At 42.4% G+C, this 25,515-nt stretch overlaps 1 protein-coding gene across 1 annotated transcript in view; it reads left to right on the forward strand.

Moving 5' to 3' along the window:
- TNNI3K (TNNI3 interacting kinase) overlaps positions 1-21,039 on the forward strand; it is a 318,208-nt gene extending 297,169 nt beyond the window's left edge. Inside the window, 2 exon segments of the mRNA XM_059375142.1 lie at positions 17,610-17,689; positions 20,963-21,039. Of these exon segments, the coding sequence (XP_059231125.1) occupies positions 17,610-17,689; positions 20,963-21,039 (157 nt within the window).
- The last annotated feature ends 4,476 nt before the right edge of the window (positions 21,040-25,515 follow it).

Here is a 25,515-nt window from a genome sequence, read left to right on the forward strand (position 1 = left end):
TATAAAACAAGGAAAATAATAGTACTCACTTCATGATTATTATGAAAATTAAGTGAAACAATGTCCATAAACCTAAAACATCTGGTACATAGTTATTGCTCAGTAAATGTTAGGTATTATATGAAATAGATATTACAGCACAAGAAATTCCTACCTAATCATATACATGCATGTACACACACAGACACACAAACACACGCACATATTCTACATTAAATGCCTCTGTTTTTTGTAAAGCTTTTTTAATTTCTTTCCTTTCTTCCTTCTTTTGCCTAGCAAATAACTGGTAAAGACCCCCTGTCCTCCAGGCATGGGAGATATGGTGATCAACAAGGTGGACCCAATCCCTGCCCTCACAGAGCAGTTGAACAGACCATTTTCAGCAAAACATTCTAAACTTTATGATAAGAGGGGCACAGAATCAAAAAGGCAAATATGAATGAATAAATTGTATATGGATGTTTCTAGTTATTTCTACGTAAATATTAAGTGTTTTGATCCTGAAAATAAGTAGAAATTTCTCTAAAACCTGTGCTGGTCTCTTTAATGCCATTTGCGCTATGAATCATCACCACTCGGAAGCCGAGAGTGTTTGTGGGTCTGCATCTAACTGTTGTTAATTGTCTAAACAGGTAGCTGGGATCCAGGTAGAGCAAAAAATCCAGATGAAGGAGATATATCGATATCCCTCCAAAGACAGACCGTAGGAAGTAATGACTATCTGCCTTAGTTCCCACCCTTCTCACTTTTCCTACTCTCTCATGCTGAGATTCACTGGCCAGGGATTTTTTTTTTTTTTTTAAATCTGGTTCAGGCTCTATTGGAAGCTGAACATAGCAGGTGAATGAATCAGGGCCAGACACAAATAGTAGACTGTGGACTCTGGGGCTTCAAAGAAAGGCATTTAGGGCAGTTCTGTGCTTGGAGCTGCTGCTTGCACTTGCTAAGAGCCGGAATCCAAAGGAGGCAGCCTCTGCACCATGCCCGTAAATAAAGGAAATGTGTGCCTAGCGTTCCTATGGGAACGTGGGGCAGCTCAGATTACCATTCCCCAGACTCGGACTCGGTTTCCTTTCAGTGGGGCGTCTTCCGTTAAGAGGTAGACGGAGGGGGTACACCTCCAGAGTGGTGCCTGGGGGATATTTGTAGTGGGCATTGCATGATTCATTCTCCCAACACGGTATAGAAGACTTACTCCTGAAGATATATCTTTAAAAAACAGCATGAAAAAGAGGGGATCCGACTTTGCCCCACATATTCCAAAAATGTAAAGCAGTTGTTTGCTGAGTCTTTAAAGTGTGTGTGCGTGTGCGTGCGTGTGTTTGCGCACACATAGTACCCAAGGAAGCAACCCCAGGATAACATTCATTTTCTGGTTGGAATATTTATTATGGAATCAAATGTGGATTAAAATTGGTGTTTTTTTCAGGTTCAAGATCTGCTGTCTTTTTACCTTAGCCCCTGACTTTAGTGGAAACGTTGTCTATTTGCCTATAGAGAGAATTAAGGATGAGACTGTGAATACCTAAAACTCAGTTTTGCATGATTCAAATCATCAACAGGCTCACGACAGAGGCCCAAATTTCTAACACCGAGCCCAAATGTCCACTCGGAATTGAAAAATCCAAATTACTAATGAGAGGCAAGAAGCCCACACATTCACTTCACTCCAGCAGATCGCAGGACTTCCTGTCCTGTGTCAACACTGTGAAGCATTGCATGTGTGTCCCGAGTCTTCTCCTCCCTGTTACTGGCCCCGTTACTCACCTCAGGCGAAGGAGCTGAGCTTTCTGCTCTTTAGTGTCTTCACAAAAAGTAATGACGGCATTAATAATAATATCTGTCCCTCGTGATTGCCACAAAGGTTAAATGAGATTTTAAACATAGATGAAATAGGTGTTCTAACACTTAATGATTTTTTTAAAAGTGCTTTTAGAAACATTATCCTAATTGATCCTTCTGTGAAACATCTGGCTTTGTTAAAAGTCACGTATCACAGAATTGTGAGTGTGATGTTTGTGTTTTGCTGTTCCCTGGGTTGTGTATCTAAGAGAAGGAGACAATTCTCCCAAGCCCCAGGTAAAGCACAGGTAAATGTGGAGCTCCTACTTTCACTAGAGAAGTGCTTTTGCAAACTTTGGCATTTGGCCACAGCCGTATTATGGCCAGCCACAAACACAGTTGAGTATTTTTTTTTTTTTCTGCAGTGCCCACAAAATCTCCAGTGAATTCTTCTCTGCGAAAAATCTTGAAAGCACACAGTGTGATAATTGATACCAGATAGTATTTGGAAGTATTCAGAGGAGCCTATTAGGTATTTTAGTAGCCCGATCTGTGCCCCGTTCTGGTTTTGGAAATCTGCAGAGGGGTGCCTCTGTGGGCTTGCCTAGAGTAAACAGGTTTGGCCCTTCCAGGAGGGCGGGATATGTTGCAGGCTCCCTGCACCTGGGACTATGTGGACCCCAGGGCTGCTGCCTAGTGCCATTGGCTGTGGCCAGACCTGAAGTAGGGCCAGCTGGTGACTGACTGCAGGGACTCCCCAAACCCTCTCCTATTTAAAAATTGTACCAGAAAATACATCAGCAAAAAGCCACATAAATGTCTCCAGAAAGAAACTTCGTAAGCGATTTTCTATTTTTCTCACTTCTGAGGGCTGTAGACATTCTTTAACTCATTCATTCATTTAGCAAATATTTATTCAGAACCTACACTTCTAGGTTCTGCAATACAGCATCAAATAAAACAGACAAAACAATCCCTTCCTTCATGGAGCTTTTATTCTAGTGAGGAAGGAGGGTGACTTTTTTTTTTTTTTAAAGAAAATTATGAAATATAGTAAAGCAGGGGTGACAGGGAGCACAGAAAGAGATGTGATTTGCAATTTTCATTTTTTATTTTTTTTTTTAAGATTTTATTTCTTTATTTGACAGAGACAGATCACAAGTAGGCAGAGAGGCAGGCAGAGAGAGAGAGAAGAGGGGAAGCAGGCTCCCTGCTGAGCAGAGAGCCTGATGTGGGGCTCTATCCCAGGACCCTGAGATCATGACCTGAGCCGAAGGCAGAGGCTTTAACCCACTGAGCCACCCAGGTACCTCCTGATTTGCAATTTTCAACAGAAAGATCAGGGAAGACCTCAGCCAGAAGATAACATGTGAGCAAAGATGTGAACAGAGTGAATTTGAAAACCATAGGCCTCTAGAGAAGAGCCTTCCAGCTTGTGGGAACAGTAAGTGCAAATTCCCTGAGGTGAGATCGTATCTGTGAATTCCAAGAGCAGCCAGGAGACCAAAAGGAGCAAAACAACCCTAGGGAAGAGTAATAGGAGACAAAGTAGAGAAGGGCAGGTGGCCAGATCATGAAGGAGGCACAGGCCATTGGGAAGACGTGGGCGTTTCCTGAGACTGAGACACCTGCCTCCACAGGCGTCTGAGCCGCGAAGTCACGTGATCACGCCGCTTTTTAAAAGGAACACCCTACCTGGTGTACTTTATGGCACTGAGAGGAGTGGTAGTCAATTCCTTCCTTCTTTTAAACTTACTTTCCTCTCATTCAATTACGTAATAATTATTACGTAGCTTATTACTTATTTTACTTAATTACTAAGTAATTATTACTTAGCTTAGGCTGTGGGTTGGGCACTGGGGAAGACTGATAAGTGGGGGAAAAGCAACGATGATCAATTTAATGGAGCCCATACTAGGGAGGGCAGCTACCCAAGCGCTGGGGAGCAGGAGTGAAAGCAAGGCATGGGGGAGGGTTACGTAACTTGGTCACAAGCCACAGCTTGGCAGTGGTGGTGCCAGAACTAGAAACCTTACGCTCCTGACCACTCAGACAGCCTGCCTGGAGCACCGGGGCTGAGACAGGAGGCCAGGGACAGGACCAGGAGTTCAGGTCCATTAGATTCATTTATTAAATATTGTGGAGAGCATACTCTGCACCAGGCCCCAGATGCCAGGGCCACAGAGGTAACGAACAGAACACGGCTCTCATTCCGAAAGCGGGTGCTCTGGAGTGCCCCGTAACAAGGCTTCATAAATACCAACATAAAACTAACCCTGGAGGTCTAGCTATGCAGCCAGTCACAGGACACTTCTTACAGAAGCCACAGTGGTGTTCCTGCCAAAACAGAAGGCAGGAGCAGGGGTGGGCTCAGCAGGAAATGTCAAACCCTGGGTTGCCCCAGGATTCAAAGAAGCTTCACAGCACATCACACCAGAGTAGGGTAAGAGCCCCCACGTTACTGGCAGGAGAAGAGCTTTTCAATAAGAACAAGGCACCCTAGCAACATAATACCATTTTGTTATTCAGGGTCTGACAGCAAAGAATACACAGAGGAGGCAGGGAAGGCTTTGGTGTTGTATGATGAGGCAAAGGTCCCAGAGGTTTAGTATACATTCACTTAAAACAAAAACCAAAAAAAAAAAAAAAAAAAAAAATTGCTTGTAATTTTGTAACCTCCTTAGGGTGTTTCAAATGGTTTGTGAAGATCAATGTTCTACATGTTCAAAGAGTTAAGGGAGTTTTCAAATCTTTCCATTCAGGCTGGCCTGTCATAAAGAACAAAGGAACATGGAATTTCTTGCAGGGATCTGAATCCATACAACAGAGCCTGGAGATGTTCAATCAACAGAGATGGCCTTTGAACTTTTCTCAATCCAAAGGGGAAACGAATATGTACTGCTCTGTAGGCACCTCTCTACTTGCCACTTTTATCTTCCGTCAATAAAATTGGTTTTGTAATTTCTACTTATGTAGCCACCCAGGGGCCATTATTATAAAATAGTGGTTAAAAGCTTGGGCTCTGACGGGCCCGAGTTCAAATTCAAGTTCGACTGCTTATAAGCTGTGTGACCTGAGGCAAGTTAGTTGAGCTCTCCAAGTCTCACGCGTCTTACCTACAGGATGAAAATAAGAATATCACCTCCTTCATAAGGTTGCAGTGAGCGTTAAATGAATGTGATTTGTACAAATCTGATATATGGTAAACACGGAATGAATGTATACTCTATTTCTTTACTGTTTTGCCATTAGCACATTTATTTCCATCTTGATTATTCCTCTCCTAAGAGGAACTACTAAAATGAAAGATGAGTGGAGATTCTGCCTCATTGGGATCGCACTCTTTGGCCCGAAGGTGGAAGACGGCTTAGAGAAGCATCACATAAAGGGTTGATGTGTTGCTCCAACGGATGCATTGATAAACTATGCCCCACGGACCAAATCTAACTCTCTGCCTGTTTTTGTAAAGTTTTTCTGAACATAGCCACACTCATTTGTTTACATATTGTCTATATCTGCTTTTGTTCTGCAATAGCAGAGTTGAACAGTTGCAACAGAGACCCTATGATCTGCAAATTCTAAAATATTTACTATCTTCCCCTTTACAGGAAAATGTATCTGACCCTTGTTCTAGCAACTTAAAAAATCCAAATTTTTTTCAAGTCACGTAGCTCTGAAACTGAATACATTGGAAACGTATCTCTCCAGTGGAAAAATAATAAGGCTACCTTCAAGAAGTCAGCCCGTTTACTTATCCTGGTCAATCCCAGAGGACACAAAGATTCATAAAGCAGCATCCCCAGTCCACTTGCTGGTCAGATGAATATGCACTGTGAGGCAGGTTCTGCCAATGGCAAGAGCCAGTGCCTCGAGCAACACTGAGGCCACTGTGGTTCCTGCCTCTTTTCCATATGGCCCTCACCTCTATCCCAGAAGCCAGAAGTTTGAAGAGAGACTCTCCATGGTGTTTCGTTTCATTTGCGTATCTGTAAGACTACCGAAAACCACTGAATGTATGAGGATACCCTAACAAAGAATCACTCGCAGATTTCTCTGGCAAAGACATGGAGGGTGGAATAGGTTGGACAGGAAAGAGGAGTAAGGAGCCTTCTGCAGAGGTCACTGTTCCAATGCATGTAACAGGGGGATGCAGCTCATTCTTGGGCAGTGGTTGAAGAAATGGCAGGAGCTGATAAAAATAAGCACGAGTATAGTTGCAGGGGAGGAATCACCATTCATTCATTTAGTACATATTTATTGGATACCTAGTTCATGACAATTAGTTTAAGGCACTGGGGATCGAGACACAGTAGTACATGAGACAAACCAGTCCCTGTGGTCATGAAACTTGCCCTCCAGCTGGAAGAGGCAGGCCATCTTAATTTGGGCTCCTCCAAAAAAAAAAAGACCATGAGACAAGGATTTGCGTGAATCCCGCCCCCCCCCCCACCTGAGATGTGATCTCAAGCACAGTGAAGGAAAGAGAAGTAAATAAGGGCGTACGTTAATGAGTAAGTCACTGCCATGAGCAACTAAGGCTCCATTTCATGTTGTGTCCTCTGAGGGTATAGGCCATGGCTCAGAATTCTCCCAACAAAGAGCAAGGATGATGGAGGATTTATCTACCAACTCTTGTTCCTCCCTGGTGGAGTCTCATTAAGGTGGGCAGGAAGGAGAATTAGCTATGCATCCCCACCTTTAAGGACAGACACAGGAAACCATAAGCAGGTATAGAAAATTCTAAAGGTGGGGCGCCTGGGTGGCTCAGTGGGTTAAGCCGCTGCCTTCGGCTCAGGTCATGATCTCAGAGTCCTAGGATCGAGTCCCGCATCGGGCTCTCTGCTCAGCAAAGAGCCTGCTTCCCTCTCTCTCTCTCTCTCTGGCTGCCTCTCCATCTACTTGTGATTTCTCTCTGTCAAATTAATAAATAAAATCTTTAAAAAAAAAAAAAAAAGAAAATTCTAAAGGTGACTACCCAAATAGATCAAGGCAGAGTACTACATCTGGCGACACAGGTGACAAACAATGAACAAATACTCAAGAAAATGAGATGGTGGTAAGTACTATGCAGGCAGTTAGAACAGGTTAATAAGATACAGAGTCAGAGAGACTGGAAGGCTAGTTTAGATGGGCTGGTTAGAATGATGAAAACAAGGAAGGGCCTGGGGAGCAGCATGCAGCAGGGGGAAAAAGCAAGTGCAGAGTTCATCAGACAGGAAAAAAAGGAGAAATCGAAGTCCTCTGTTGTAGCTACAGCACAGGAGGCAGACGGGAGTGTTACAGAGTGAAGTCCACCGAGGGTTGATGCCAAACCACAAAGGCTTCATCAGCCAGAACAGGACATGAGAATGTTGTTCTGCATGTGTTGGGTAGTTTCTGAGGGATTTTGAACAGGAACATGACATAATCTGATGAATATTTTTAAAAGTTCATCCTGGTTACTCCTCTTCCCTTTCCCTTTCTTACAAAAGCCATTAGATAGGACAGGATAGATAGGGCTGAGCAAGGTTGATGTCTTCACGAGATGTGGAACAGGATGTCTGAATCCAAGTAGGGTACAGAGAATGTCTATGTGGGTGATGAGAGTGGTGGGTGACAGCTGACTGGCCTGAGGTGTCAGAGCTAGAGCGGGAGGAAGGAAGGTTTTCCATGAGGGTTTTGGTCTACCCAGCCAAGATAATAGAGCCCAGGTATTGTGAGGAAGGCATCCATAGGGGGAGAAACCTGATATGGGAGGTCAGAGTCTGAGCCTAGGAAGGAGAACGTCCATGAGGCGTGTCAGTGAAGCAGTGACCCCACGTGGAGTGTCAGATCCCATACACAATGGGAAGAATGTTCGCGCAGGGAGGTGATGGCCACAGTGGTTCTGTGCAGATTGAGAAGAGTGTCAGTTACAAGAAGGTGCCTGGTGTGGGGAAGTTGGAGCATGAGGGTGGTGAAGAGGGTAAGAGTGTAAGGAGGGCATCACACGGGGCACAGCTCTGTACTGAGTACTGGAGCCCAAGGTAAGAGAGGAATCACCAGCTTGGGGCAGACCCAGGGGAAATAGCCCAGAGTGGGGTGTCAGAACCCAAGAGGGGAAGGGAAGCAGCCACATGGAGGCAACAGTGGAACCCATGTGGGGTAAAGGAAGATGTCCAGATATGTGTTGAGGGGTGGGGGTGTGACAGCACCCAGAGATTTGTACATTTGGGAGCAATGATCAAACAAGTAAATATATTAATGATAATGGGGACCAGATTTCTCACTGTCTGAATGGACACTGTAATGTTAGATTGGATTGGAGATAAAGGTATGAATGTATGATTTGAGGGTGGTGGGAGAGGTCTCAATGTATTTACCCAAGGATGTATATACATGCATGTTCTTCACCTCTACCTGCTCAGTGAGAGGGCCTGGGAGCAGCAACACTTCAACAAGGAACACACCAAGCACCCAGATCTTGATTTCTAAATACTGTTCTCCACAAAAAGGGAAAAGGGTACTTGGGAAAAACGACAGATTTCAAGGCTGGGACAAGGAATGCACAAAGTAATCCCGGAACGTCTGGTGCCAGAAAGTAAAGAGATACTCAAAGATGAGTCTATATCAAAGGACAGCTTAAAAAGGCTCCTGCTTGCCAACTATAAGATAATTTAAGCAGCAAAATAATGACAGTAACATCATAATCCATTGAATAAAACAGTAACTTTAAATCCATACTGATATAAATAAGTGAAGATATTTCACTTATTTGGTTGAGATATGGAATATTTATATAGTCTCAAAGTAACTCCCCACAAAATACTTATTAATTACGAAAAGAGTCATTTTGTAATAGTGGGTCCTCTCAGACACCACCTTAACCAAGTAATGAAAATTAAGAACACAATAATGGGTCAAATGACAATGTGACAGGTTACAATGAAGAGAACACAGCATCATTTTTGTGATGCTTCCCGCCAAAAATACATAATTTTAATTTAATCATTAGTAAGCCTCAGACAAACCAAATTCAAGGATATTCTACAAAATAACTGGCTTGTTCAAAAATATTCAGGGTCATGAAACTCAAAGACTGAGAAACTGTCTCCAGTTGAAAGAAATCAAAGAAACAGAACAACTAAATGCAGTGTGTGACTCTGAATCTGATCCTTTTGCTGGAAGGAACATTATTGAGACAATGCACAAGTCTTGAAAATGGCATCTGAGAGTAGATAAAATCAGAAGATTAGGTTAGGCTATATAGAAGAATGTCTTTATTTTAGAAGCATACTAAGGTGTTTGGAAAATGATAGGCATCAGATTGGCAACTTACTCTCAAAAGGTTCAGGATTTTTTTTTAAAAGTACCACTGTTGCAACCTTCCTTCATTTTGAGATTGTTTCAAAATGAAAGTTAAAATTTTATATATTCACTTTAGCCATTTGATTTCCTAGGTCTTTGCACATGCCCCAACCTATACCTATCCCAGAAGTCCCCTCCCCTCGAGAACCCTTCTTGTCCTGCATTTCCTCTGTGAAGGGAGGGTACCCTGTGCAGGATGTACTGTGTCCCCGGGCACTGAAGTTTACCTGTACATGTCTATATTTCTGTTTACCCCAAAGGGTGGAGTCCATGTCCATCACACTCATATCTGCATTCTTAGCACTCAGCACAGCACCTGGCATTGGGCTTGATAATTAACCACGGAGAGAAGGAGAGAGACAAAGTTATAGGTATAAAATTGGAATCTTGGGGCACCTGGGTGGCTCAGTGGGTTAAAGCCTCTGCCTTTGGCTCAGGTCATGATCCCAGAGTCCTGGGATGGAGCCCTGCATCGGGCTCTCTGCTCAGCGGGGAGCCTGCTTCCATCTCTTTCTCTCTGCCTGCCTCTCTGCCTTCTTGTCATCTCTGTCAAATAAATAAATAAAATCTTTAAAATAATATAAAATCAAATTGGAATCTTTTCTAGAGCTAACTGAGTTAAGAAAAGCAGGTTGTTTATGTGCTGCCTGGCCTGTGTTGGAATTACAGCTGTATGATCCTGAACCAGACTTAGACTCCTTTCCCACACATGTAAAACAGGTTGTAAGATGGAGCAAATGTAGTAAGATTTGCAAGGCATCTAGCAGAGTCCTTGACACTTAGCAGGTAGGCAACAAATTTTTGTTTCCCATTTCTCCTGAAAAATAGGAATAAAAATTATCAAAGAAGACTAGAAGTACAGAATTTCAGGTTATCTCTTGACTTCACAATAGCCCTGATATATGAATTTGGGTAAGTCATTTCACTTCACAAAGCTTCGACTTCCTTCTTGGTAAAATGGGAGGCGGGAAAATGGAAGAGCGAGAGGTGAGCTTTATGACCATCATTCTCCCAAGATCTTCTAGTTCTAAAATTTCAAGTACTTTCCCTCTTTTTGGGTAAGAGTAAGTACAGAAGGTGAAGGGTAAGTGAGTTTTTACTGTATTTAAAGGGTGGTCCTTAGTTGTAGCAGTCAAGGCATGCGAAGTGCCCCTCCTACTGGATTACACAGTTCTTCATTTATACCTGCTAAAAATATAGGTAAGTTGAGAGGCCGTGGTATTGTTAGGTACTGTTGAGCACATTAAAAATTTATGAGCCATCAAGGAACTAGCACACAGTTTCAATTTTTGCTGCATTTTCCCTTATTCATAATTCTTTCCCTAATTGCTTTTTCCCTTAAAAATGGGGGAGCTGAGACCTTGGATATTTGCCTAATGGCTCAAACAGAGCCATGACCCATTGCCAAGTCTTTCAGGCCTTTTATAGCCTGGGGACATTTGCCACTGAAAGAAAGCTGATGGGTTTGATTTTCCTGAAAGAGATATTTTGCACTGACCTCTGGCCCCATTAAATACTTTGGCCATTGCCCATTCACGGTAATGGGAGCAATAAATTTGTTTTAATTTAGGACGTTATCAAGTAGGAAATATTGACAAAGACAAAATAACATTCTGAAAACAGCCAGGATGAAATCATGAATAAATAAATATTTTGAACTTAGCTGATAAATTAACAAATGCTTATTCATAAGAGTCTGATTGGACTATTCCAAAGTTAGGCCAAAGGTGATCCCATTTCTAATAGAAATGTCGTCTTTCTCTTTCGACCAGTGAAAAGGTGGGCTGCATAGACATTGCAAGGCGTAGAAAGGCATTTATCCATTGTGACAGATCTGTTTTAAATAGATCTATTTGTTTTCAGCTAAATGCCAAAAGGAACAGCCAGATGACTCTAGCAGCCTTTTCTATGGCAAAGCATTTATTTTCCTTGTGTAAACACCTTTATTAGGGATCGCAGCAGGCTGTTTCTCTACCTTTTCTTTCTATTAGTCCCTTAGATTAGCATCAAAGAACTGAAATTCTTGTTAGATGTTACCTGTACGTGTTTCATTTTGAGTGAAAGAAATGACTTTTAACTTGGGTACATTCCTCTTGAGGAAGGGGATAAAGGTGCATATGCCATCAATCCCCTCACTAATATTCTTTCATAAGTAACATGATTATGACAGATGGCAAAAAAAAAAAAGTCCTAACAAACCACAAAGCATATTTGCAAAGCTGTGAGGTCTTAAATGGTGTTGGCTTTGCAAAGTCCAAATGACTAAATCTTCTAGGTTACCAGTAGCCTGAGGGCATCTTTAGCTGCATAAAAACTAATTGGACCAACTTGAATGGAAGAAAATTGTGCCTGAAGTCTTTAATCACACTAGTAACCTAATGGTTTCCTGTTCGACATAGCCAGGGCAGTGTTTAGGAAGATGAATCCATGCATGCGGCTTAGAAAACCTTGCACAAGATCAGACAGTTGTGGGGAGGCTTAAGCATCTCCTTTAGCAAGTTTATTGTGTGTGTCTCAAATTTTGGCACAGGGACAGGTAAGTCATTGTTGGAGAGGGGAAAGTAAAAAATGTTTTAAAAGATCTAACTAGGGGTGCCTGGGTGGCTCAGTGGGTTAAGCCGCTGCCTTCGGCTCAGGTCATGATCTCAGGGTCCTGGGATGGAGCCCTGCATCGGGCTCTCTGCTCAGCAGGGAGCCTGCTTCCTCCTCTCTCTCTGCCTGCCTCTCTGCCTACTTGTGACCTCTCTCTGTCAAATAAATAAATAAAATCTTAAAAAAAAAAAATAAAAGATCTACCTAAGCAGGACACGAGAAAGCTGATGCTTTCTTGCATCATAGGTTTCCTATGATGATGAAAGGTATTTCTCTATGAGGAATAAAGATGTCATGTTCATCTTTGTATGCCAAGAATCCAAAACTCTAACCCATGATGAATTCGGGGAGCTCCCCAAATGGTAACAGACCAACAGCTTGACATGGGGTGCTATTAAATGTAGCATGCTTTACAAGAAAGGGCATGGGCTGGAAGTCTGAAGACCTTTTGTTCAAGTTGTGGTTCCACCTCTTGCTAGCTCTGTGAGTTACTGCAGGTTGTTGAAACTTGGAGCCTGGTATAGGATGGAGGTAAAGTTAATGCCTTCCCAGATACCTCATGGGGGGGGGTGATAAAAATGCTCTAAGCTAATCAGTATAAAAGTATGTGCCAACCACAAAGCCCTCTACAAACCTAGGAAATCATATTCTGTCATCATGGTAGAACTTACTGTTCCGTGTCTCTTTGTTCTTACTTAGTTGTTTCAATTTGCTTTCAAGCCATGTGGACTCTATTCACTTGCTATAATTCACCAAATCAAAGTCCCCAGCTCTGCAAAAACCACACTTGGAAGAATGTCATAAAGATGGTTTCTTTTGGACTGGGTGCCCACCTGATGTCTCCTTTGGAATGTAATTCAGTCAGAGGCAGTCATGGCACTAGCAGATATTCTGAGAATTCATGAAATCCCACAGCCAAAACCATGATCCATTGCTCCAATACCAAAAGCATTTGGCAGACTATAGTTTGGAAGCCACAGTCCTGGCTGCATTTGAGGCTCTGAATGGGGCCATTTGAACTCGCTGTGGTCCTGCCCACTCCCACTCTGAAGAGAAGGCACCTGAGTTCCCTGGATCTCTTTAGACCGTCTTTTTCTTATTTCCTCACAGGCTTTGCTTCACAATATACCTTCCTGGAGTAAGAGATGACAGAGTGATTTGGAGTTTTTCTCCACCTCTCAGGCACTGCAACACTAAGAGTCTACAGATTTATCTCCTATAAAAACTTCTGTGAAGCAGCTCAGGGGTTTTTAGCACCAGCCTTATACAACCTGTCATTCAAATACTTAATGATGGGTTTATGTGAAAGCGATTTCTCCACACTTTCCATTTGCTTCATCTTAGATGGCAGTGTGGTTCTTCCTTTGAACTAGACCACGAAAAGAGCTGGTTCCTTCCGGCAAATATCAGGGTTCAGTGATTATTTGAAATGAAATGTCTATAGACAAAACGCTGCAAACACCACCTTGAGTAGGAGCAGTAATGAGTAGCTAGGTATGCCACAGCACGTGTGTGGAAATCGGCCGTTCGGTCCTGGCCAAATGGCAGACACTTCAGATAAGGAAGATAAAAATCTTCTGCCTAAGTGGGAAATGCAATCTCATCTGCCTTTCCAACATATGAAAACCAGTTTCACAAAGTCTGCATGGTTCATGACTACCTTCCAAAGAACCCTGGAACGTAAGAAATGGAGGGACCCGGAATGTCACATCATTCGGATCCCTCTGTAGCCCCCACAACCATGAGGTACCTCAGCCATATCTCAAAAACTTCCAGAGATAGGACAGTGTCCCCTTCTAGAAGAACTCAATCTGTTTGGGTGAAGTTCTAGCTTTAGGAAATGTGATATTGTCTTTTAACTCTTCCCATTGTCTTGGGCTCAGCCTTTACCCTGAAGATGGAGAATGCCACCTACCTGAAGTCTGTGTCAGTTCTTCACTTATTCAACCAGGGACAAGTCAATCTAACCACTTGTCCTTTGGCACCCATCTCCCCTTCTTACCTCCAAGCAATCAGGAGAAACTCTGTCCAGTATCTGCGGGAATCCAGATGTATGTTCTTACGTATGGGTTCCCCTTTAAATTTATCCTCAACAAAAAGATAAAGCAAATCTAACACCGTGTGTTAGATTTTTTTTTCTTTTTTTTTCTTTCTTCTTACTAAGCCCATGGTAGCTTCTAGTAATCAGTGCTTTTTTTTTTAAGTGTACAGAAAAACTCTGTTTTAATTTTTTTTCTGGATTTTAGCCTAGAATGTACGTTAATCCACTAGTTTAGTTTATAGACTCTGCCTTCCTCCTGCTCTGAAGAATTGAAGCTATATTTGGATATATTCTATCATCTAGCACTTTCCTCACTTTTCATAGCTCTTCTGTAATCTTATATATATATTGATTGACTTGGGTTTGGATAATACTTTTTGCTTAATGTGTTGGTCATGAATGTCATTATCTCTGCATTCCTTTCAGCCAACATAGCCTCCTAGTTTAGAATGTTCTTGTCTTTGCTCATGGTGTGTAAGTCCATTCTCAGACCACGTGACTGACTATAAACATGCTAGCTTGTGCCGACAAACCATGGTCTTACTGGCATGCACATACAAAAATGCAGATCACACATTTTGGGGTTGAGTATGAATGGGCCTATTTAGTTAACCATCTACTAGGTAGTCTATACACACAAAGCTTGGATTGAAAAGCAGGAGATATTTTTTGAATTTTAGTTCTGCTCTTCATTTTAGATAAATTATTCATCCTCTGGTGTGCCTTTGTAAGAGACAATGGCTGATGATTGTGTTTATCTTTACATATACATCACAGAGCTAATTTGAACTATTTAGCCTAAAACGACTGAAACCTTTTTTAAGTACTTAAATAAGAAATGTCGATATAATGGGGCTGTGTGCAAAACTAACATAAATATTCTGTTATTCTCTTTAAAGGAGAAAACATCACTACATTCCCATTAAACATATGCATGAAATTACCCATATAATATTCTATGTCATTCATATATATGCCTATATATGACATACAGCACCCTTTTAGCATAAAGAAGGCTACCTAGTTGACTAGTAATATTGAAACACTGCAAAACTGAGTGTTTTTCTTACCTGCCATTAGTTCACACTTACTTTCCTGGGGCAGCAACATCACTGGACACGTCGATTTTCACTGACCACAACTTCAGCAAACACAGGTCCTACTAGTGTGTCCCTTATACTCTGGGCTTCTGTGAAACTCCTGCTGAAGTCTGGGTGCACATGGGTTGAGGACAACTAGTTCCATTGATCAGGGTCTGGTTTCTCCTGCTTTGTTTGACCTGGGCGTGCCTGGCCTCCATCTGTCTGTCATCCTAGAACAGTGTCCAGAGCCAGCCCATGTGGTATTTCTTGGTCAGGAAGGTTAAGTCCCCTGGCATGAATTGCATTCAGCAACTGAATAAATAAGACAGCTTGGGGATGGGTTTTTATTCCTAGGAAACCAGATAGCCTTTTTGATGATAAAATATTTATTCCCCATTATCTTGTTGTTGCCAAGACTACTATGGACAGTACATTTCTTAAAAAGAGCTAGATTGCTAAAGAGGCTTTAGTAGGTAAATTTTAGGGTATCAGCAGGTCTGTTTTATTTTTGAAAAATATCTCATATGACATTTGATTGCCCAGAACTGAGTGTGGTTTGCCACTTAATGTTGATTCAGCTAATACCATGTCCCACTTTAAGTCAATACTTTTTCTTCTTTTTAATCATTGTTTTCCCCTAAAAAAGAACTTCACTTTATCTCTTAAGAAAGTGAGGCCAAACATGTCGTCGTTTTAAGGCAAAGTAAATTAAACAGAGTGCATTTATATTAGAGTTTAGAAAAATCTAACTTCTTCAAACAAACATTTTGTAATAACTTTATTTTATACACTTTAATTATTTTAATTATTTACAAAGTACCAGCTAAGCACTGTGGGAGATCCAACGATGTCAGGCAGGACCTCTGACCTCCAGGAATATTCTGTTTAGTGGGGTTCACTAGCATACAAATACAGATGGTGCTACACCAAGGCAGCTTCTGATAAGCACTGTGGCATAAATAGAAGTACTAGAGGGTATGAAATCCTGGATGGGATTTCCAAGAAGACTGAGGAAATGTTGCCTTCCAGTTGGACCTTTCTAAATAATAAAAGTAGGTAACATGTATTGTTTCTTAAATTCTAGCAGTTTTCAAAGTATTTTATTTTATTTTTTTATTTTTTTTTTTTAAAGATTTTATTTATTTATTTGACAGAGAGAAATCACAAGTAGATGGAGAGGCAGGCAGAGAGAGAGAGAGAGGGAAGCAGGCTCCCTGCCGAGCAGAGAGCCCGATGCGGGACTCGATCCCAGGACCCTGAGATCATGACCTGAGCCGAAGGCAGCGGCTTAACCCACTGAGCCATCCAGGCGCCCAGTTTTCAAAGTATTTTAAACTTATTATTTCTTTAGTTCTCGTGATTAACCTTATACGCCAAGTTTTGTTATGATTCCCATCTTATGGTTGTATAAACTGATGTGAACATAAGAGAGACCACAGGTATATAATTCACTGACAGGTATGATTCACTGTGAGGGTGAAGGTTTCCTTGGTTTCAGGTTTTGAGTCTGAAGAGCTAAAAAGGAAGCAACCCCATTAACCAGTATGATAAAAGAGTAGAAGTTGGAGAGAGAAGCACTAATTAGGGCCAGAAACCAGGAAGAAATTCCTATTTGAATAGTAGATAAGCATGCAGGCTTTGGAATCTAAAAGCCTTGGGTTCCACCCTTAGCTGAGCCAATTACCAAACCTGAGTGACAAGTTACTTAATGGCTCCAGCCTCAGTTTTCTCACCTGTAAAATGGCAGAAATTATTTGGTAGTGATAAGAATCAAGTGAGATGAGAGAGGTAAATGCTTACTACAAGGAATCATGAAATAAATATTATCATCACTATCTCTTATAGTTACCATTGTAACAACAGCAATATAACAATAACACTATCTCTTGCCATTGGTTTCTTGATATTATTACTAAGATAATAATGTTCTGGTGATTGGTTCCTTTTGAGTAAGGTTTTGAGTAAGGCTTATAATGATATTAATTCAGGTTTTAGAATCAACACTCCTTTGTATTAAATTTAATCATCAAAACAAACTGAAATTATTTATGTATGTTTCCCATTTTACAGATAAATACACTGAGGCTGAGAATAGGTGGCATGCCCTTTGTAGCCTCCCTGGGAGAGGCAAGACTCACACCCAGATCTGACTTACTCTAAATAACTCTGAACTCTCTCCCAACTAGTCACTTGTAGAATTAAAAACACTTTTGGAGAAACCAAACAAAACAAAACACCTTTGGAGGGGCACCTGGGTGGCTCACTGAGTTAAGCCTCTGCCTTAGGCTCAGGTCATGATCTCAGGGTCCTGGGATCAAGCCCTGCATCAGGCTCTGTGCTCAGCAGGGAGCCTGCTTCCTCCTCTCTCTCTCCTTGCCTCTGCCTACTTGTGATCTCTCTCTCTCTGTCAAATAAATTAAATCTTTAAGACAAAACAAAACAAACCTTTGGGGGTGCCTGGGTGGCTCAGTGAGTTAAGCCGCTGCCTTCGGCTTAGGTCATAATCTCAGGGTCCTGGAATCGAGCCCCGCATTGGGCTCTCTGCTCAGCAGGGAGCCTGCTTCCCTCTCTGTCTCTGCCTGCCCCTCTGCCTACTTGTGATCTCTCCCTGTCAAATAAATAAATAAAATCTTAAAAACAACAACAACAAAAAAACCTTTGTATCATTTTGTCAGTTTTCTGGGATCTACGCTGAGTGAATAAATTGTGTTTTATAAAAATGTTATTAGCAAACCATCATCCTGGTTTTCATAGTATAAAAACATATGTCTCTTGGAATTTTCTAGTGCTGGACAGTGTTCCTCTCAAGGCCTGTCTTTGGAGGAGATGAAGAGAGGTCTCCAGTTCTCCCCTGTTGACAAATATGGTAAGTCTATAGATGATTCAGATCGATTAAGGGACCTGTCCCTGAGAAGGTGATAACAAGATAAAGATTTTGATAACAAGAAAAGATTTTGTTTTATATAATAACGAGAAATGACAGATGATTTACAGATACTATATTGTAAAAGTACAAACTTTGATCTTGTCTTATATAACTCTGCATTCATCTTTGAGTTTAGTGATGTGTGTGCATTAAGTGTGTATTTGTGTATGTATATCAGTGTGAGTCCACGTGGAAGAAGATAAAACTCTCCTCATGAAAACAGTCGCCGGCGTCTTGTGATATTCCAAAACCTAGTTGCCACCTTACTGAGCTCCCTGCCTCTAAGCCCCACATGGCTGGTATGTCTGGAGGAGAAAAACAAGACAGGAGTCTCCACAATTCCATCATATGCTGGGAGCTCTTCCCCTTTAGAAAGTACCCAAGGGTAAAAGGTAAACCCAGCCATCTCCTCCAAATCTAGAGAGGAGGTGAAGTTATCATTGATGGTATCCATTTTGCACAGGATTACTTTAGAAGGAATTAATACTTTAGAAGGAATTAACTCTCTGAAATAGTTAACGCAGCTCTCTGCAGGCCCCTGGAAGCCAGAGGATGGGTAATCGCCCTCATCACCAGCTGCCATATTAATGTGCGAGGCCTGTAATGTCCTTTTTCCAACCTCTAAGCCTGAGAGGCTCTATATTTAATTAGAATTTTAGCACAATGGGCTCATTTATTCATGGGAACTTTCCTTGACAATATGGAGGACTGAAAAAAATGTACGTCAGTTAAAGAGATCAGATTTTTTACAAGAACTGGGTTTGGGGAAGAATAAATTGGATGATGTGTTCCCGGTTCTCTGATTTAGATGGCCATAGACCCAAGAAGCCCTCAGCTTTGGGATCCTCACCAATGCACCTTGTTTGCTGAGTATTATTACCTAAGGCATAAGAAAGCCTTTATGAAATGAAGGAAAAAAAAATTGTTCTGGATGGATGCAGACAAACTACTTGGGAACATTAAAGAGAGGAAACTTTGTGCTCTGACTCCCAGGACGTGTCCAGAATGTAGCCGAGTGCTTTTTATCATCAGCTTTACAACATAATTGGCCAGTCTAGTAACGGGAAAATGTGCTCTAAGTGTCACATCATCACATTTTTCATAGAGATAATATCGTTTTTTCAAACCTTCACAGATGTGACCACACAACCACAAAATATAGGGCACCCTTTGAAATGCGTGCTTTGACCAGAAGTCTTCCCTTTCATGGTGGAGGAAACATTTCAAGATGAAGCATTTCATTAACGATCTGTTTCTTAAAGGAGTAAGACTTTGAGCAGAATTCCTCAAGATGGAGAAGACAGAAGAGATGCAGAAATGCAGAAGCCGGGTTTTCCCCCGCATGTGTGTACTGGGGTGGAAGAAAACATTAGGGTATTTGGATGGAGCAAGAGCTCCAACAGACAAAGGAGACAGATTTACTGTCTCACCCTAGGAACATCCTGCTGTACAAAAAAGTACCTTTAATTGCTTCCCATTTTCATTGCATAAGCTAGTTGCGGTAAAACAGCTACTTCAGGAACTGTTTCTTTCTCTCTGCCCCCAAAGAGCAGGGATAGAGAATGAAGTTAAGATTACACACTGAGCAATTCTCTCTGTACTTGAGGCTTTTCACCGTCAAGCAACAAAACGTGCAGACGTGGTTCAGTCTTTTCCTAGAGCCTGCGGTCAAATTTCACTCGGGTCCCTCTTCAGCGGAACAGCCCCCCAAGTACCTGTCATCCAACTCTGGCAATGATGCATCCATAAAAAAGTCAGCACCCACGCCCCGCTGACTCCGCCACCCATCCCGGAAAGAGCCGCCCCACACTGAGGAACAAGCACCCCCAGTGAGATTTCCCCTGCAAGGGGAAGGGGCGTGGCATAGCCTCACACGCAGGTAACACCGCTTGTGGCACAGGAGAAAGCTCATGATAAAAGGATCACGAGTTTATCAAAACGTCTATCTGTGCCTGGAATGAAGGTGCAGTTTCAGGCTGGACAAGAGGAAATATTTTGCTTTAGGATGGAGATTTTATGTAAGTCCACCCAAAATCAGGATTCGGTGATGTGTATCCCGACCCTGCCTCCTCTCTTCTCAGCTCCCCCACCACACACACACACACACACACACACACACACACACACACATACACCCCTCCTCTCTGACCCGGGCCAGCCCCCTCACTGGAGGGGAGCTAGAGGAGGACACGTCAGATGCAGCCCCCCCGCATGTCCGTTCAGGAGAGTGTGTGTGCTGCCTAACAGATTAGCCAGAGCGCCTTCCTATGAAAATAAATAAACCTATCCAACTGCATATTGCTAGATGCCTTGACAAAAATGTAGATGGCTGAGTCGGTTCTGAAAACTCAGCTATCAAAGGGGAGCAGAAGCAGCATTAGCTGTTGACAAATGTGCCTGTTTTGACAGAAGCAAAGAACGAGCGGCTTCCTTACTTGCCGTGGAAAAGGAACGGCTTCCCGGCACAAGTCCTGTGTCCTCTCCGGGCAGCGGCCTGGTCCTGAGCCACAGGTTGCATTCTCTGGACACAGCAGGGGCCCGCACTTCAATGAGCATCAAATACCACTGGTATTTGGGCCTAAACTTTGAGGTCCACTTAAAAACCAGGCACTCAGGAAGGAAAAACAAAAACCAAACCTAGCCAAAGGCAACCTGCTGTAGAGAGTGGCTCTTTCCTTCTGCCCTGTACTTAGCTCTCCCTTCTTTTAATCACTGCCATTTGCCCAACACTCACGGTGTCACGTACTGTAGGGATGGTCTCGTCTATGCTACCAACCTTGTGAATTAATGTCCTATTTACAAATGAAGACACCGAGGCCTACAAAGGTTAAGTGGACAAAAACCACAGAACCCGTAAGTCATGGAGCCAGGGTTCAAAGCCAGATTTGCCTGACGCAGAAGCCCAGGCTTCCAGCCGTAGCAATACACCACCTTCTGGGACTGACCCCTTCTTGACTCCAGACGTGGCCAGCTTGGGTCCAACATCACACACCCCTCATTTGGGTTCCCCTGGTCTCAGCTCTCTGTTTGCGTTTTAAATTTTGCCTTTGTTTTACAACTGCTTGCCACCAACTCCTGCCCAGACCCTGAGCCCAGGAGCCGGGAGAAGCTGCCTGGCAGCTGTGTGGTGCACTGGGTGAGGCTGGTTAGGAAAAAAAAGGCAAGACGGGACACAAGCCGGTAAGTAACAGCTGAACTTCTATTCCGTTGCAGGCTACGTGTCTGATCCCATGAGTCCGATGCATTTTCATTCTTGCCCGAATAGTGGCAGCTTTGAGGACAGCGGCTGACAGCATTCCGCGGATACCTAAGGAGAGTTTTCCCCCAAACTGACAGCAACAGCTCCAATCGTGGCAGGCTTGCTTCCAATTATAATATTTTTACCCTCTAAGGTTTCCTTAAATTGGCTTGTTTATTCTGGTCCTATTTAATTCCCTACCACAAGTTGGGCTTTGGATTTGTGGCTAAGCACTGAAATGCAAAAGAACCGAGACAGAATGTATCTAAAGAATTGGTTTGAATTTTGTAACTGAAAGAAAAAATTTATATCGTTACTTAGAGATGGGGCCCAAGTCTGTGGTGGGCACTTAACAATTGTTATGTTTTCCTAGACTAAATTATCTAGACTTGAGTTTGGGAACTGTGGGTTTGATTTTTTTAGAATATTGTTCATTTTCTTATGTTATTATGTTACCACTAGTGTCTGGCTCTGTGATTAAAGATTGTTGGCACATAAAATGGATTCAGAAGTGTATCTCATTCCAACAAGACATCTTCTGAGTATACCTCCTTTAAGACATATCGGTAATGACCTTCAGATCAAGATGCTTGCAAAATACTGCACTTAGTTATTTAGCCTCCTTTCTGTATCATAGCAAGTGCTCTGTGCTTTATTTGGGCATCTTGTTGCCCAAAGCATACCTTCCAAGGTATTGTGGATGCTCTTGGTATAGGTATGACACTACTCTACAAATACAAACCTGTTGTCCATACCGGAGTCTAGCACAGTGCATGGGAAGGATATCTGAGGTACCAGTGGCCTGCAAAAAATGAGACATCGGGGGGCACCTGGCTGGCTCCATCCGTAAAGTCCATGACTCTTGATATCAGGATCAAGTGCACAGTGAGATGTTTAAGAGCTTCCTGGCCTCTACTCCCAGACGCCAGTAACAGCTCCCTGAAAAAGCCACCAGACACTTCTAGATGTCCCCCGGGGGGGGCGGGGGGCACAAATCTGCCCCAGGTTGAGAACCACTGCTCGAAGCCATCAGAGGACAACTGGGAGCTTGAACAGCAACAGAAGGAATATACAGCCTGGTTTTGACTGTATTTAGGCAAATCTGCTTTCTTCTCCTGAGTATCGTGGGCTCATATACATATGGAACTAAATGGGAAAAGTGCTGATGGCCCCTTTCATGACTGTGGTGAGCTCCTCCATCCTCCCCTCTCCTCCTACCGCTTAGAGATTATGTCTCTTGAGGGCAGTTTCTATCAGAACAGCAACCTCACCTCTAAAACCCTTCTGAGAGTTATCTTATGTCGTGTGGTTGCAAAGTTGAAAGTCCTTGGCTTGGGGAAAGCCAAGTGCCAGTCCAGTAGAAGTTAAAACCATGATACTTCCCCTTAGAGTTACTCCTTTTTAGCCTCCAGCCTCTTCATTTCCCCACCAAATTATTCTGGAATCATAGGTGCTCTTTCCTGCCTAGCAAGTTGCCAAGGGTCTTTCTGATAAGCAGGAACAAGGAGCCTCAAGTGGCCATCCAGGCATAAAGCCTTCTGGTAAGGGGCTGCCTGAAGACCACCCATTCTATGGTTCTTTCTCTAGTCCTCCATTCTGGCTACTTTAGGCAATGAACGAGCACCTAGCTGGAGTTCTTCAGACCTTAATCCTTTCATGAGCTGAGTTGAAATACTGTAGACAGTTAAAAGAAATTTAAAATAAGAAAATAAGTAAATAACCAGTTTTAACTAAAAGATTGACAGTAGGTGTAATGCTGATCGTATATATAGCCAGGACAGTGCTGGGGGTAAACCAGGTGTCCTCCCCGATTCCCATGGAATGGAGGTCCTATCCAGAGAAAGGATAGGAAGGGGATTTTCTAGAACAAATGTGTGAAGCTCCCTTTCTTTGTTTCCTTTAATTAACCACCTCCTCTCTCTACAATGTATCTCTTTAGGTTACTGCTTCCCTCAGCCTCTTGTCTTGTCAAGGATCTGCAAATAATGAGACTAATGTGTCTTGATTCCTGAGAAGGGGAACCTTTTCACAGATGCCAGCCTGTAGCTCACAAACCCACTTCATTATTGCACTTTTAATGGGACCCAAGGATCATCTTGGAGATTGTCTTGAGATCATGAGGTTGTGTGTGTGTGTCTATGTGTCTTTTCTCCTCGCTGAAAAATGTCTCACTAATTGCTTTCTTTTTCTGCTGATAAAAATGAACTTCTGTGATCATGTTTTCGCATGCTTAGCACATTAATTTTTTTCTATGTGCATGCGGCACTGAGCTCGCTTCGAAGATGTTCAATTAGCTATAATTGTAAGCCAAATTACAGCAGCACCAGGAGAGAGTTATTCCAACAGAGTGATTATTTGGGTTAAATTATTTCCAAAGCTGACATTTTGCTGGGACAGAGGGAAAAAATGGGTGCTGGAGGTAGGAAAAAAGGCTAGTGCTAGAGAATCCATCTGAAATGAAGGACCTGATTCCTTCCTCTCCCTCTATTGTTCCTTGTCTTAATTTCCTTTCCTTCTTCTTTCCTCTCTTCTCCTTTCTTCCTTCCTTCCTTGTCTCCCTCAAACAATAACCACCAGCTTTGGAGTTACTCAGACTTTCTACAGTAATTTCGTGACCATAGGCAAGTCAACCTATCTGAGCTCCAGTTTATTATCTGTAAGATGGTAATAATAACATTTCTCTTGAAGAGGTACTATAAGAATTACAAATAATATAAAGTTCATTGTATAGTTCTTGGCTCACAATAGCAGATACTGTACATGTTGTTGTTGTGTATTGTTACTGTTCTATCACCATGCAACCAAAGAGCTATATGAGGAGAGGAGGGCATGCGAAGAGTGGAGATTTTTTTCTCTAATGTGAAAATTGGCATCATTGTCCCTAAAACCCCGCTTTTGTGAACAGTGAGCTTCTGAGCTTACACTTCTGAGGCAGTGTGAGCCACGATCCAGCAACCTTAGGACTGGCTCATTTCGGGATGTCTTTTTATACCTGAAATCAAATCAGAAGAGAAATCAAATCCTTTAAATCAAATACAAGAGCCAAGAAGCATCCCCCAACAAGGGAGATGTTAAGTAGAAATAGCAAGAAAACCCACGTATTGAGCACCTATTATGTGGCAGGAAGAGTTTCAGAGGATTTAAAATGCAATTATTGTCGCTTAGTTCTCCAAACAACTCCGGAAAGGGAAAATTTTTTTCTTGCTTGCTCAAGTAGATAATGAATCCAAGCTAGTTTAGAATGGAACCAGGTTTCAAAACTAGGTTTGCCTGGCACTAGTACTTATGATCTGTTCACCACACAGGACTGCCTCTATTGTGTGGAGGAAAAGGATTAAAAATAGCCAGTGTTCACAATCCAGAATCATGGTAAGAGCCAACGAATCTGCTGTTCTGCAGTCCCGAGGAAAATTTGGGAATTAGCCCAGGAGAAGTTTCAGGGACTAGAAAAACAAACCTTTCCTGATTGCTGCGGCTCATTATTGCAAAGTAAAACCAAAAATATAATCGTCATCATTTTCTCTGTTTTAATTATGGAAAAGAAGGGGCTAGAATAATCTCAAGGCTCAAAAAATACACATTGTTATTTTCTAGGCAGAATGAACCAGAAATGATTGGCAGAAGCCAGACTCTCACCGTGATAAGCAGGAACAAAAAAGTTAGGAGGGCAAAGCACAGCAATTAGGGAAGCCAAGGAGTCTCACATTTTCCTCTCCTCATTAGCACACTGGGTAGGGAAAGCAAGGAGAGATAGTGGAACCATTACCAGTAGGATCTGAATGCCTCCTTCCTTCCTAGTTTTGTGGTACGTGCAGTTACTCAAGCAGGCAGACCAAAGAGCTCCTTCTGATCAGTTCCCTTCCATCTTTCAAGAGCCACAAGGGCAAAGAGGAGCCATTGGACACCGGCAGTCCCTTCCCCAGGATCAGCTGAAGACTCAGCTGGCATAGTAACAGACTGTGGTCGGAGACTGTCAGCTCAATTAGCAGTGTATGCGAAACATGATGGAGAAGCAAAGTTCCTCTCCCTCCTTGGACATCCTACCTTTTATGAGGCTTACTAGAAATAAAAAGAGCAGGGGTTGCACATTTCTCCTCAGGCCAGAGATCCCAGGCAGCCCAGCAGCTGACCCAGTGGCAGGGTGCTAATTAAATTAGGCTTCTTGAATTAAAACACTGCCATGGGTGCCAAGACCCGCTGATGAGGACACGTCTCCAAAGCGCTCTCAGTCGAGCTTTATGTTTAATTAGTGAGATAAAAAGAATATTATCTCAAATAACTGTCTTTTAAGCAATGGGCTCATATGCAGAAAAAAGGTATCTTTGCCATCTTTAAAAAAAGGTTTTGCAGTTCACTAATTTCACTAACCTCCATCTCTTCTTTTATCTCAACTGATCAGTAAATGGTAAGAGTCCAGCAAGACCATGAAATGCAATAAAAATAATTTGAATGCAGGTTTGCCCTTCAGTTTTCTACTCATAATAATTGATGGTCTGCTTAACACCACTTCAAAAATTAATCCACAGTG

This window comes from Mustela nigripes, chromosome 14 (assembly GCF_022355385.1).
Source record: "Mustela nigripes isolate SB6536 chromosome 14, MUSNIG.SB6536, whole genome shotgun sequence".
NCBI classification, from domain to species: Eukaryota; Metazoa; Chordata; class Mammalia; order Carnivora; family Mustelidae; genus Mustela; species Mustela nigripes.